This window comes from Psilocybe cubensis, chromosome 4, assembly GCF_017499595.1.
Source record: "Psilocybe cubensis strain MGC-MH-2018 chromosome 4, whole genome shotgun sequence".
Classification (NCBI taxonomy): domain Eukaryota; kingdom Fungi; phylum Basidiomycota; class Agaricomycetes; order Agaricales; family Agrocybaceae; genus Psilocybe; species Psilocybe cubensis.
The window spans coordinates 2951227-2966371 of NC_063002.1; the positions used below are offsets into that span (position 1 = coordinate 2951227).

The 15145-nt window shown below is 48.1% G+C and overlaps 3 protein-coding genes across 3 annotated transcripts; 1 reads left to right on the forward strand and 2 right to left on the reverse strand.

Annotated features, from left to right (window-relative positions):
* Positions 1-2164: 2164 nt before the first annotated feature.
* JR316_0005148 (Transcription factor SOX-4) lies at positions 2165-3207 on the reverse strand (the record flags this gene model as incomplete). Its single annotated transcript, XM_047890912.1, has 3 exons — positions 2165-2551; positions 2604-3079; positions 3132-3207. The coding sequence occupies 3 exons, from the start codon at positions 3205-3207 to the stop codon at positions 2165-2167; spliced, it is 939 nt and encodes a 312-aa protein (XP_047750673.1).
* A 1115-nt stretch (positions 3208-4322) lies between these two features.
* Positions 4323-10932, forward strand: JR316_0005149 (Protein transport protein sec71; the record flags this gene model as incomplete). Its single annotated transcript, XM_047890913.1, has 19 exons — positions 4323-5626; positions 5677-5829; positions 5883-6156; positions 6207-6391; positions 6447-6954; positions 7008-7129; positions 7189-7385; positions 7435-8218; positions 8273-8378; positions 8435-8623; positions 8680-8853; positions 8906-9011; positions 9064-9394; positions 9448-9731; positions 9776-9985; positions 10044-10340; positions 10398-10539; positions 10592-10718; positions 10801-10932. 19 exons carry the CDS (start codon positions 4323-4325, stop codon positions 10930-10932), a joined length of 5625 nt encoding a protein of 1874 aa, XP_047750674.1.
* Positions 10933-11048: 116 nt separating this feature from the next.
* On the reverse strand, positions 11049-15082 carry JR316_0005150 (Actin cytoskeleton-regulatory complex protein SLA1; the record flags this gene model as incomplete). The annotated part of the gene is made up of 10 exons (XM_047890914.1): positions 11049-11107; positions 11167-11352; positions 11404-13119; positions 13181-13257; positions 13318-13580; positions 13634-14200; positions 14266-14454; positions 14512-14754; positions 14819-14900; positions 14952-15082. The coding sequence occupies 10 exons, from the start codon at positions 15080-15082 to the stop codon at positions 11049-11051; spliced, it is 3513 nt and encodes a 1170-aa protein (XP_047750675.1).
* Between the last annotated feature and the right edge of the window lie 63 nt (positions 15083-15145).

Genomic DNA, 15145 nt, shown 5'->3' on the forward strand with positions numbered 1-15145 from the left:
CGTGAGACATATAGCTGGCGGACTGGAATCAAGATAGTCTAGACGATTAAAGTGAGGAGAAACTAGAGATGCGATGCCTTTTGGCGTACGCGAGTAAAGCAAATTAGAATAACATGGAGTGCATGATAAGAGGAAAGAGAAAATAAGCAAATTTTTCAAGGGCAAGGATATCAAAAGTATAAACGAATAATAGAAAAACCGAAACTGAGAAGCACAACAAGAGGCTGTTGGCCGTGCATTAAGAATATTAATGCCTGAACTGAGCTATAGAAATTGTGTTAGCACGAATGGATGTGTGGACATAATAAACAAACGAACCCATATACTAAGCCTTCAGTGCAATAGGTGGACTGAATTTTCATATCCCGACTAGACGGCGAGGCTGCTTTTGAATGCGTGTTTCGTTTGGATGACAGCCTAGTACACCGCAGGAATTATCATCGCAGTGGACTGGGAATATCTGTACGTGTTGGCAACATGCAAGTTAATCATGGGTTAGGGCGCCGTGTCGAGGAATATAAATTTTGTATTGACTGCGAGTCTTGATTTTCTCTGAATAATAGATAGGTCAATTGACGTCGTTCCGGATGATAAGAAAACGGAAATAATCAACAGTTCAAGAAGTCGCGCCCCCTAGAATCCGCTTTGCGAATAGCAATGCCAGCGGCTTCAAATCATGTTGATCAGGCAGCAACTCTAAAGGATAGAACGGTCAATTTAAAGTGGAACAAAACAATGACGAAAAAATAGTTAACAATGAGGGTATGTTGCGCCTTGCAAGATAACCTCGACCTTGAATGAATGGCATCAAAACAAAGTTTGATGATGAGGAGGATGAGGACTCACCTCTGATCAACCAATACTCTCTTCGAGCAGTCCACCCATGCTGGGCACCGCCAGTCGTTTAAGCACGTCACAGAAGATTTTCACGTACCTCGCTAGCAGGGACTCCGCGCTGCTAGGCGAGTCTTACTAGTCTTTGTGCCACCTCCGGAAAAAGACAGACCGCAACTTGACGAAGGAGCACCCCATCGGGTGCCGGTCTAAGCGCCTTCGCAAGTAGGCCCGCTCCGACTAGACCCCCCTTTAAGCTAACTCCCATCCGGTGAGCGCCTAAAGAAGAAATCTAGTACCTCGTCCGTCCAGACCTCCTTGAGAACGTTGCGTCCGAGCATGTATCATGGACGTGTGAAGCAACAATTTACCCTTCACTGCCCGGAACAACTGACATCGGAGTACAACGCCTCGCGGCGGAGATCACACGTCTACCTCGCGCTACCTTGTAGTCGTTAGGCCAGACCGCGGATTGATGGGAGTGCATCGACGAAAGGTGGGAGGCCCAAAGTGTCCTGCTCTATGCCAACACCAAGCGGTGTGGTCAGGTATTAGGGTTGAAAGATGGAAGAGGATACCTAGTCACCCGCCGCATGCTGTTTGTGCAGGGCGGGTATCAGATTATGTCGCCATCGTCGTCGCGTGCCTGTAGAAGGGCGGGGTATGTCTATTAGACGCCGAGCGATGTTGAGATGTTAAAAGTGATAGTATGCCGTGAGGAGGTGGCATGTTGACCGCCTTGGTTGAAGGTATATGATGGTGGTAGGAAACCAAGAAGCGATGGGGATTCTGGAGAAAAGAAGGGGGTTTTTATAGAGGATCTGGGTTGTGTGGTGTTTGTTATCTTTTGTTTTCGTTGTTCTATCGCACGTGTTGTGTGCACCTACACACACACCTCGATGTACGAGCTTCTCGAGTGGCACCTCGGCTATTCTGACATTTGGCGGGAAAATCTAGTGATAGATTACATTCGGCGAGGCTGACGATGGGAAATAACAGGAGGAACGAGTGTTTCAGCCGAACGCAAGTTGCAGGGGCTCCTCATATAATTTCCATAACGGGAATCGCAAGGCAAATGACCTTCCTAATCCGGGTATGATAGATCACCGCAGCAGTGACAGCACCGAATTGCAAGCAGTGACTCGACCTTGCATTCACACCGAAGGTTCTGCTTCCAGAGAAAAAGGGATCGATATCGTTCTTGATCTTTTCGTGACTTATCCGCCAATCGATATACGTGTATAATCTTATTTAGTAATCCCTATCGATGTTGAGCTGGACCATCACCTATGATCTATTAACGGGAGAGTGGAAACATGGAGGTAGAATACTATTGCCCAAAGTTCGTAGAAAACCCCGAAACAGGGTTGGTGAGCTCTAACCATTCCATCGAGTCATCCATGAACTGTTGCATCAGACCGTCTGCCTCTGAACACACGTCAGGGAATGTGTAGTCCAGAAAACCAAGGTAAGGATTATCATATGTCAAGGGTAACGGTGTGTCGGAGAGAGGGTATGACGATGGATTTGGAGATAATGGAGTAGTCATCGATGGTAGATCAGCGTTCAATCCCTGATTGAACCAGGAGTGTGGAAGGGTAGGTAAACATTCAGGCGACGTGTTCTGCGTGTATTGCTGATACTCCAGTTGATTGGAGACGTGCTCAATATGGTTGTTGAATGGTGCAAGAGGCTCATATCCATCCGAATAGAATACCTGCGATTCAACATAAGAAACCGGCGATAAAATTGAACTACTTTTCACAGACCTCGCCAATGTGGTTCCACGAAGTCGACGACGCCTCCGGTGACACCGAACTGGAGGTAGCGCGAGAGACTTTGCACTTGGGTGCCTTCTTGTTAGTTGCCGTGGTCGTGTTGGGGGAGTAGACGTAGTCAGGGAACATGGCATAGTGTCGCTCTTTTTCGATAGCGGCAAATTGCAAGAAAGGTTTCTTCTCTTCAACGGACATGTTTTTCCATATTTCGCCGGCCTGTTTGCTCAATTCGTTCTGCTTCACATCCTTGGACTCATGCATATTGTTGATGTACCATGAGCGGAAGAAAATAAAAGCATTACGAGGGCGAGGGATGTGTCCTGGTTCGCGACGACGGCTGCTTGGGCGACGAGGAGGGACGGAAAAGGACGCATCGATACCACAAGTACCGGAAGAGGCAAGAGAATATTGGGAAAGTGAAGGTATCGCGCCCTCGTGACCCAGCAAGCTCAAGGTAGCATCACGGTCTATGATATCATGGTCAGAGAAATAATACATCCGAAAATATCATAGGCGTACCAGCATAAGTGAACGATAGGTCGTCAAAAAATTGTTCAGAGAGAGAGTTGGGTGTACCACCGAAGGAGAAAGACATTTTATCAAGTAAATGTGCTCGAGAATATCAGAAGATTTTCTGAATTGCTCAATACGATGTATTGCTGCCTATACTCCCCCGCCATTTTGTGCACCTTTTGAGCCCAAACCTCCGCAAAATTTGGGTAACCACAGATGTAGCGTTGAATTTTTGCACCTCGCTATAAGAACAGCGTGTACGCCTCGAGGCATCACTACTCGCTATAATCACATCTGGTAGCCTTTTTTGACCGAGTGAAAATCAGATATCGGTTATCGATGCACACGAGGGGAGGCGAGTTGGTAGCCGAGGTAGAATAAAGAAAGGTCTGGCCAGAGAGCAATGGAGGCTTTCTTTGAAATTGCACGTGAAGGGTCGCGCTCACATGCTTTTGTCATTGGCTGTCAAAGGGTATGGATTGAATTGAATACATATAAAGCAACGTAGACATGAGCACAGCGGGTCGTCCAACACAGAAGTAAGAAGACGAAGAATGTCTTAAACGATGGGCCTCTTGCGTCTGAGATAAGATTATTTAATTTGTTTGGTTTGCCAGTAGCTAAGGGAGATGAAAGAACATCAACACAATACCGAGGTAGGTCGATGTGTGTTGTAGCAGATCATATTCCACCCCAATGCGGTCGTCGTTTGTGTTGGCGGTGCATCGTACATCGGATCATTCTGGACTTGGTGAACCTGTTCCATTGTGGATGGGTATTAGCTGGGTAATAGCTACACCAACGCTCAAGTCGGTTTGTGCAGGGTGGACGGCCCTACTATCCGCCAAATACGAGTTCGTAGTAGTGAATTCCATATCCGGTACGAAAGTTATTCAAGTAAATAGGGCTTCGAATGAGGAAATGTAACGAATGCCATGCTATTCATAGGATGCGGTAAGGGGTGAAACTGGAAGAAGTGTAATAGAAAGAGTGATAGCAAATGAAAGGAATTGACGTGTTTTTCGGCAATGTCCGATCAAATTACCTTATCCAGTCACTGACGAGCATTAGATTTCCAGGTCACAGTCCTGTGCAATATCCGTTGCAGTCTTAATTCTCTAACTCGGCTTTCTATTGCACAGCTCATCTGGTTTTCTCAGGACCAGGGATTAATTCGTCTATTTCGTTCTAACCTGGATGGAACAAGACACATCGTCCAAGATTGATTCCTTGCCGCACTCTGATTCAAACGCGTCACTCGACAACGTTGAACTCGACGAACCGCGGGCTCCTGAGACTACCTCCGAAAATGAGGACCACATTGTAGAAGATGACACTGAAGCATCTCCGACTCCAGAATCGACCAATGGGCAGCCGATCGAGCGAGTCGAGCAAGAACCGATAGAAGAACCCATACAAATTAATGGGGACAACGCGATACACACCAATGAAAGCGAGCCCGTAGTAGCCCCTCCAATTCCTCCGAAAGTAGAGCAGCCAGTGGAAGGAATCTCTGTACCCAGGGAGTCAACTTCCGAGGTCAAACCCACAGAGACGCCAAATGATTCTCGACAGGATTTCCGAGTGCAATCACCGAGTCTGTCCGTCGCGAGCGGTAACCCTCACAAGCGCTCGATGACCATCTCAAAAGGGCACAACGTATCTATGGTCCTCATAACGAGCGCTTTGGAGACAATAGCTTCATCAAAAGAGGCACGGCGCTCTACTCCGTTACGGGAAAGCACGCAAAAAGCATTGGATTTGATTCGGTCGAATCAAGGAGGAGATAGACCACGGGAGATCTTCGAACCGTTGAGACTTGCTTGCGAGACTCGGAATGAAAAGCTTATGATTGCAAGCTTGGACTGCATCTCAAAATTAATTTCTTATTCATTCTTCACAGAAGATGACCAAGGCTCATACGCTCTCCCTTCACCCCCGCCCTCACCGAACCCAGCGCGGAATAGATCGTCCGGAGGCTCCCAGGGCGCTACTCCACTTCCTTCTCTTGTCGACCTTGTTGCCAATACCATTACTTCATGTCACACCGAAACGACCCCGGATTCTGTGTCATTGCAGATCGTTAAGGCGCTTCTGTCTCTAGTTCTATCTCCCAGCATTCTTGTCCACCATTCCTCGCTTCTAAAGGCTGTACGAACGGTTTACAATATTTTCCTTCTCAGCACCGATCCCGTTAATCAAATGGTTGCTCAAGGTGGTCTTACCCAAATGGTTCATCACGTATTTTCAAGATGTCGACGCGGGAATGTCAAACAGTCATCATCGGAGACGAACCAGGCGGAATATGCGGGCGGCAGTCAGCTATCTTCAGCTCGGGAATCGTTTGCTCTTTCTCGTTCCGAGCTCGATACTCGAACTTCCGTTAGCGTAACCACTGAAGGCTCCCATCAATCCAATGGTTCGGCAGAGAAGGTTCCTGGAAATGGCGTAGAAGATTCAGGGTCTGAAAATAAGGAAGAGCCGCAGCCACCGCTGACGTTGTATGTCTATTTTCGGATTTTATCTAATGTATCTAAATCATATTCCATAGACAGAGTTTTGAAGCCAAGGTTCCAATTGACGTCCATCCTGAAGAGGCGCACAGTCATCATCATTTGACTCTCGACGATCTTTTTGTGAAGGATGCATTTTTAGTGTTTAGGGCTTTGTGCAAGTTGACAATGAAACCACTTAACACTGAGAGGTGAGTGTCGAAAATTCTAATTATGATATATCTTTACAATATGCAACTCTTAGCGAACGGGACCTTAAATCGCATGGCATGCGCTCGAGATTATTGTCGCTACAACTTGTCTTGACCGTTCTCAACTCACACATGCCCCTATTCGTTGACCCCACCGCCATCATCTATTCAAGTTCAAACAACGAAGCGACTGGCTTTGTTCAGGCAATTAACCAGTATCTCTGTCTTTGTTTGAGTAGAAACGCCGTTAGCCCCATTCCACAGGTTTTTGAAATCAGTGTTGAGATATTTTGGCGCGTCCTATCAGGAATGCGGACGAAGTTGAAGGCATGCAGTTAGATCTATCATTGGTTAATATTCTGACTTTTTGCGTGCAGAAAGAAATCGAGGTTCTTCTGCATGAAATCTTTATTCCGATTTTGGAAATGAAAACATCGACGCTGAAACAAAAGGCTGTTATTCTCGGCATGTTGTCAAGGCTATGTCAAGACCCCCAGGCGTTGGTTGAAATGTATCTCAACTACGACTGTGATAGCGAAGCTGCAGATAACATATATGAACAGTGAGCACCAATATCTGCATTTTTTATGACTTTTTGTTTGACAAAAACTTTCCAGTTTGATGAATATTATTTCCAAGTTCGGTACGGCAGCATCACTGGGTCATCCTCAACGAGCACCGGAGCCTCCAAGCCCTGCTTTGAGCCCAACACCAAAAAACCAGGGCAATGCACAGGTTACATGGAATGTTAGCGGCCTTACTGTTCCCGGTACAATGGACACATCGACAATGGGGCTTTCTGAGGGCCAGCTACGAAGGCAGGGCCTAGAATGTCTTGTCGCCGTTCTCAGATCTCTTGTTGCATGGGGAACTTCAGCAAATAAAAGCTCAGACGAAGGCACGGCGCCCCTGTTGTCTGCGAGATCGCATACAGAAGAATCAAAACGGGATCCTGTTACACCAGAGGCCAACCCGGAGAGGCTATCTGTCAGTGGTCAAAGCGTAGAGACATTTAGACAAGGCACACCCGACTACGGAGATGATCCTACTAAATTTGAGAGCGCTAAGCAGAAGAAAACTACACTGTTAGAGGGTATAAAGAAATTCAATTATAAACCCAAGCGCGTACGTTTTGACCTATCTCCTTTTTTTCTCTCCTCCTGATCCACTATCCACAGGGTGTGCAATTTTTGATCGAGACCGGTTTCATACCTAGCAATTCACCCCAAGATATCGCCAAATTTATCCTGAATACTGATGGTCTTAATAAATCAGTCATTGGAGAGTATCTGGGAGAAGGGTGTGTCAATGCATTTACTTGACCCTGCCATCCGACTTACACTTTTGTCGATAATCTAGAGACGAGGAGAACATTGCTATTATGCACGCCTTCGTTGACTACCTAGAATTCCGGGATATACCTTTCGTTGAGGCTCTTCGCACTTTCTTGCAGTCATTCCGTCTACCAGGAGAGTCGCAAAAGATTGATCGATTCATGTTGAAGTTCGCGGAAAGATATATCGCTGGAAATGCCAAGACACCATTCGCTAGCGCAGGTAAGCTTCTTTTGCGAGATTTAAATTTCTATACTTAAATTTGTTCCAGAATCTGCATATGTTCTTGCATATTCCGTTGTCATGCTGAACACGGACGCTCACAATCCACAAATTAAAAAGCGAATGACCAAGGCAGATTTCTTGAAGAACAATCGCGGCATCAACGAAGGAGCTGATCTTCCTGAAGAGTTTTTGTCCCAAGTATTCGATGATATTGTTAATAACGAAATCAGGATGAAAGACGAGGTCGAAGCAGGTCTCACGATCCAAGCCCCTGGTCCTGGCCTTGCCAACGCCATCGCCAGTGTAGGACGGGACTTGCAAAAGGAGGCGTATGTCATGCAGTCGAATGGCATGGCGAACAAGACAGAGGCACTTTTCAGGACTATGATGCGCACTCAGAGAAAGGGCTCCAAAGGTGGTGATCAATACTTCAGCGCCTCACATTTTGTGCACGTTCGGCCAATGTTCGAAGTTGCCTGGATCCCCTTCCTCGCAGGACTATCTGGACCTCTCCAAGAAACCGACGATCTAGAAGTAGTGGAGCTGTGTTTGGATGGGTTTAGGAATGCTATTCGTATTGTCTGCTTCTTTGACCTGGAGCTGCAGCGGAATGCCTTCGTTACGACTCTAGCCAAGTTTACTTTCCTCAATAATTTGGGCGAGATGAAAACGAAGAATATGGAAGCTATTAAAGCACTTTTGGATGTTGCGGTAACCGAGGGCAATAATCTAAAGGGCTCATGGCATGAAGTACTGACGTGCGTAAGTCAACTTGAACACATGCAACTCATTGGGACAGGGGCAGATCTTGTAGAGGGCGGCAAGAAAGGGTGAGTCACCTGGTTCATAACGATAGATACATTGAGCTCAATTGTGCGTTATAGACGTTCAAGAAAGGTTCCCACAGAGGAATTGGCAAACGAGAGTCGGTCTACACATATTACGGTAGCAGCGGATATGGTGTTCTCATTGAGTCACTACCTTTCCGGGGTGCGTTCTCCGTTTCAACTTCAGAACTATAATTCCATAATTTATCGTTTTAACAGACTGCTATCGTTGATTTCGTTCAAGCTCTGTGTGATGTTTCATGGGAAGAAATTCAATCATCAGGCCTTTCGCAACACCCTCGATTATTCAGTTTACAGAAGCTGGTCGATATATCCTACTACAACATGACACGTATCCGTCTTGAGTGGTCGAATCTGTGGGATATTTTAGGGGAACATTTCAATCTGGTGAGACCAAATCCTTCATGGTCTGAACTAGAAATACTCAGTCTGTATTAATGCAGGTTTGTTGTCACAACAATCCTCATGTTGCAAGTTTTGCCCTCGACTCCCTGCGCCAACTGGCTATGCGATTTTTGGAAAAGGAGGAATTGCCTCACTTCAAGTTCCAAAAGGACTTTTTGAAACCATTTGAATACACCATGACACACAATCAGAATCCCGACATACGCGACCTTGTAATGAAACTTTCTTCTCAAATGATGCATTATCTTATATATCCCTTCCCAGGTGCTTCAATGTCTCCAACAAATGATTCAAGCTAGGTCACAAAATCTGAGATCTGGTTGGAGGACAATGTTTGGAGTGTTTTCTGCAGCGTCAAAAGTTCTGACTGGTGCGTGTCACGATCTTTCGTTTATTGCTTTGGCTTACCTGTTGCGGAATAGAACGAGTTGCCAACTCCGCCTTCGAAATCATTACCAGGATAAACAAGGATCATTTCAATGCCATTGTACAATATGGCGCCTTTGCTGATCTGACAGTATGCATTACTGAATTCTGCAAAGTTAGCAAATACCAAAAGATCAGCTTGTTGGCCATTGCAATGCTGCGTGGGGTCATCCCAGTGATGCTCCAGTCACCAGTCTGTGCATTAAATACTGAAGTTGCTGCTCCTGACCAACCAATGGACGACACGATGATCAAGTTCTGGTTCCCGGTCCTCTTTGGTTTCTATGATATCATCATGAATGGCGAAGACCTCGAAGTTAGGCGACTGTATGCGTTTTTTTTTGCCTTCACTGGTTTCCTTTGTTAACTTTAGTATTCAGAGCTTTGGATTCTTTGTTCTCGACACTGAAAACGTATGGTGCTACCTATCCTGTCGAATTTTGGGATACCGTCTGTCAAGAGCTTCTCTTCCCAATATTTGCTGTTTTGAAGTCAAGTCAAGACCTTTCACGTTTCAGTACTCAGGAAGACATGAGTGTTTGGCTGTCGACCACTATGATACAAGCACTCCGGGACCTGATCGACTTGTATACATTCTACTTTGATATCTTAGAACGATTTTTGGATGGTTTGCTGGATTTGCTGTGCGTGTGCATTTGTCAAGGTTCGTTGCATTTATATCCCCCTTATATGTTCCATATTGATAAGTCGTAGAAAATGACACGCTTGCAAGGATCGGAACATCGTGTCTTCAGCAGTTGTTAGAGAACAATGTAAAGAAGCTAAGTCCTGCTCGCTGGGAGCGAATCACCGCCACCTTTGTCCGACTCTTCAGAACTACAACGCCGCATCAACTTTTCGATGAAAGCCTGCGCGTTGAGATCGACAGCTCTTCAGAAGCTGTTGCTGCTGATTCAGGTATGTAAATTTTCATTTGATATAAATTAACACGTCTAATACTTCGAACATTCACCAGAATCCAATGGCGTGGCTATACTTCCCGCCCCTTTGTCTCCAAATAATGAGACACCAAAAGTAGACGTTCGAGCGTCTCTGACCGATCGCCGCAGGATCTTCAAGCAGATCATCGTGAAATGTGTTTTGCAGTTGCTTCTAATCGAAACGACAAACGATCTGCTACGCAATGACGACGTGTACAATACTATTCCTCCCACACAACTTCTTCGTATGATGAGTGTCCTGGATCAGAGTTATCAGTTTGCAAGGTCTTTCAACGAAGACAAGGATCTCCGCACTGGCTTGTGGAAAGTTGGTAAGTGCTTGTGTGCCTTTAGAACATGGCAATTATTGATAAATATACAATATACAGGGTTTATGAAACATCTTCCCAACTTGTTGAAACAAGAGTCAAGTAGCGCTGCTACTTTGGTTCATGTCCTTTTGCGAATGTATCATGATACACGGCCGGAGCACCAGGCTGCCCGTCCACAAATCGCTGAGCGATTGGTCCCGTAAGTACACTCATACCACTTTTATGACAATGTCTAACATGTTTCGATGCAGCCTTGGCGTTGGGGTCCTTCGAGACTTTAACAAACTGAAGGCGGATACTCAAAGTAAAATGATCCAAGCATGGACACCTGTCGTGGCTGCAACTCTAGATGGGTTCTGCCGCTTCGACCGCCAAGACGTAAGTAAAATCAGTGTATTGAAAAATTGGTATATGGTGTGCTAAACGAGAAAAATAAACCAAAAAACAACAGTTCTCACAGTACCTGACGGTTATTTACCCTCTCGCCACGGATCTCCTGTCGCGGGATATTGCGCCAGAAGTTCGCGAGCCGCTGAAAACGTATTTCGAGCGAGTTGGCTACGTCAAACGTATTATAGATACCGAGCCATGAGTTTGACTGGACCCCGATATTTTTCTCTTCCATCACTACATTATTTATACAAATTATTGCACCGTCGGATGTCCCCAGGAATAATGCTTTAAGGATTATGCACTTCTCCAATGATATTAATAACCTGTATACCCTTGATAAGATTGGCCCCATGTAGGTGTCTGTCCATTCAATCCTGCAGGAAATAACCATCAGTTATAAGACCAAGGAAAACACACATTTGAGTAAATTTACCATTTGTTCCAGTAGAAGAGTTTTCGTTATCGTTCGCAAAAGTTCCGGACTTCATCTGCGCAAAGACATTTGCTGGCGAGGTATTATTGGTTTGATTGTTATTAGGAAGTGGCGGGGGCGACGAGAGTCCACCGAAATTGGGGAAACTCGATTGGTTGGAAGGTGTTGGGTTGAATCCTGTGATATCTGCAAAAAAAAATTAAAATACTGAGATGCAAGAGAGAATCTGCGACTCACGACTTTGAAGAGGTTGTGACCCAATGCCATTGGTAGGCCCAAAGTTGCTGTTAAACACACCGGTAGGTTGGGACATCATAGGTTGTTGAGGCTGGAAGCCAGTTGGCTGAGACATCATCGGCGTGAATCCCGTCGGTTGCGACATCAATGGCTGATGGCCACCACCCCCAAACCCAGTCGGCTGCGTGGACAAGAACGACGGCGCACCGAGTGTGCTCTGGAACGGCGACGGCGAGGAGTTGAGTGTCGGCTTCGTGGGTATGAAGCCGCCAAAGCCGGTTTGCGTCGGTATCAGTGGCTGCAGCAGAGATTGGTTGGCGGGCACGGGCGCGAAGGGGCCTCGAGGCCCGTTATATGGTTGTGGCTGCGTCGCGGGGGGTGAAAGTGTGGGCTGGATGGAAATCTGGCCCATTGGCAGAGGTGAGGAAGACATGCCGAACCCAGCGCGGTAGCTTGCTGGAGGGACAACACTGACGGGGGACGGCGTGAGATTGACCACCGGCGGCTGAGGCGTGGTATTCTGCCGGAGGGCACTGAGGCGCGCGAGTTGGTTGAAGATGTCGGTGTCGGTTGTGTTGGCGAGACTGGGCGTCGTTGTCGTTGTCGTTGTCGGCGTCGGCACGGGCGGCGTAGCCACTACAGCCGGTGCGGGCGTGGTTTGGGGTGGTGGCGCTGATACGGTGGGAGTTGGTGTAGGTTGAGGTTGAGCGGCGGGAGCAGCGGCGGGCGCAGGTGTAGGGACCAGAGGCTGCGTCTGTGGAGGAGCAGAAGGTGTCCGGTTGGGAGGCGGCGAGCTGACAGGTTTCGTTGAGCTTGGCCGATTTGTCCACGCATCATCGTCAAATCCGCTGACAGGGGCAGCCGAGCTCGGGCGAGCGGGTAACGTAGCTGACTGAGCAGTCGCAGGACTCTGAGCCAAAGGTGAAGTAGTACGCTGTATAGACTCTGGGACAGACCCAATAGCCTTCATATCGACAGTCGAGAGCGGCAAACTCTTGTTTGGCTGTGGGCGCCCGCGTCGCGGTTTGAGCACACCGCCAGGCCCAGCGAAAAGGTTGGGTGCTGCTGCCTTGGGGCCGCCATTTTCTTGAGCTTGTAATGCCCGTGCATATTCCTCGTCCATGCGCAGCTGTTCTTCGACGCGTGGGTTGGGCTTGTTCAGGTTGTCAGTGGGCTTACGCTTTTCGATAGCCTTCTTCACTCTGATGATGTCTCCTTCCCTCAGACCCAATGACCGCATTGTGCCTTCAGTAATATCAGCAAGAAGCGTTTCGTCGATCTTGTCCTTCTCAAAGGAGGATGCGTAGCGGGTACAGTCGTCCAAGTCGCATCCGGCCGAAAGGAAGAAGTCGAACCAATCAATCTTCGGAGCTTTCTTCGGCGGCGGAGTCGAGGTAGCTCTCTGCTGTTGCTGTTGCTGCTGTTGGGACGAAGAGGACGAAGAGCTCGTCGCATGCTTGCCCTTGACGGAAAGTGCGAGAGGGATGTCATCTTCTGATAAGCCAGGCACATTGGAAGGGCGCTGCTTTACCTTCTCGAGGTACCGTTCGACGTAGCGCATGTCGTCCAGCGACATCTTCTCGGAGGGAACTTCGACAACCACACCGTTCACTTTGTGCAGACGCAATTTACCGTTGTTGAAGCCCAGGAAGGCAGCTTCGACGCGGAATTGGCCGGTGCGGTCGTGCCAGATGCGAGTGCTCTCTGGGGGTGGCCCTGCAAGGAATAGACAAATGTTTAACCTCAATATTATTAAATCTGTTCGTGTTAAACTTACGGGTGGCTTCTGTCGAAGTCCTTGAATTGGAAGTGGTTGGCGAACGTGAAGAGTCTGCGGATACAGGCGAACGCGTCCTAAATTGTTAACAATTTAGCGCTGGTCTTTTTCATGCTGCAAGACAAGCAAAAGCTTACGTGGGTGGTGTGGAAACACGAGCTGCAGCGGCTGCCTCCTTTCGCTTTTGCCGTTCAGCTTCAGCGGCTAGTGCAGCCTCCTTGGCTTTCTGTTGTGCCTGTGCTTTGCGCGCAGCCGCGGCGGCCCGCTTCTTCTCCTCCTCTTCTTGTTGAAGCCGGTCCTCTTCTTGCTGTCTAGCTAATTCCCGAGCTGCCCGGTCTTCCGCTTCCCGGTCAACAGAAGCCACGGCTGGCGTGCTGCTTGCTGGAGCAGCGCCAGACTCCTGAAAACATAGTCAATTCGTGTTATTGTGCGATGTAATCAGACAAAAATCACCTCAAGATATGATGCTGGCACGACACCCTCGACACCCTGTGCATTCCTGCATTTCCACCACTCATCGCCGTCCTTTTCCAAAATTGTGAGTTGTTCACCCTCCTTCACAGTAAGCTCGTCTTCGCCATCCGCGGTAAAGTCATAGAGCGCAACTGCCGCTGATGAAGATGCAGCAGCAGGCCTGGCAGGGGTTGGAGGGACAGCGCGGGGTGGTATGGCCTGACTAGAAGGAGGTTCATACTCCTCTTCTTCTTCCTCTTCCTCGTCATCCTGCCCTTGATCTGGGATAATAACGGGTCCTGCTGCAGAAAAGTGAACACTCTTCGGATCACGGGCTGAAGTATCCGCACCCCTGCCGGACGGGGAGTCCTCTTCGTGAACAGCGCCACCTGAGGAGAGAGCTTTGGAGGTGTTTAGTTTGGATATAATGGCATCTGCGTTGTCTTTGGAGCCCGCATGGAAGTGGAGGGTTATGGGATTGGCGCCACCGATGTTGATCGTAACGTGTTTAGCTTTCTCAGAAGTAACGGAGGACACATCTTTCGTTTGCCATTTCTGAACTGGAGTCTATTGTTATTGAGGGTGTGATGTTCAGATATAGAACCTAGGTAAAGGAGGGACAGCAGGCGCACCTTGTCTGCTTCACTGATGAAGTATACCGCACCCTTCCCGATACCTAATGTTCCCTTCTTTTTCTTTCCCTTTTTGTCGATCTCGGATAGGGACCACGTTTGAATATCATCTGGATCGGCTTGAGACGCTGCCTTTGTGGATGCGACTCTCTCTGCAGGGTCTACATAGGAGCTGACGGGACGGGGAGGCTAGGATTAAGGCGTGTATTAGTAGACGTCAAAGACACGACGAAGATGGAGACGCACAGAGTCTGGAACAATGATTCGAGCAGGAGCAGGGGCCGGCGCAGCGGGCTCTTCCTCGCCTGCGACTTCGACGTAATTGCCTGGGACGTAGCCGGCCTTGCCCTCCTCGTTGGCGTTCTGGACGAGTATCCAGTCCTCCTCGGTGTCGAACACCAGCAACACATCGTCTTCGCGAAGAGAAAGCTCGCCGGGAGAGGCTGCTTCGTAGTCGTAGAGTGCTTTCACGACAGACGTGTGCTCTGCCTGTGTATGAGAAATATAAAAATGAACATGGCCGAGGGGGGAGTGCGTAAGTGGATGTGCTGACCTGCTCAACGTACGCAGCTGGGACGAGCCCAACGGGGCTATCAGACTCTTGGGAGGAGGACTTTATCTTGACTTTCCACCACCTTGGGTAAGATGAGCGCAGTTGAATATGAAATGAACACGATGACGCTTACTCGTCGTCTACTTTCTCGACGAGAAGGAGAAGCTGGTCCTCCTTGATGGCTATCTCATCGTCTGACTGGGGCGTATAGTCGTAGGAGGCTTTGAGGATGGCCAGGTAGCTCTCTGGTTCTTCTGAGGCCATGCGAGTGGGTGGTAGATAGGAGAGATGGAGATGTCACACTGCGCCTGGCAATAATTCGCTGGA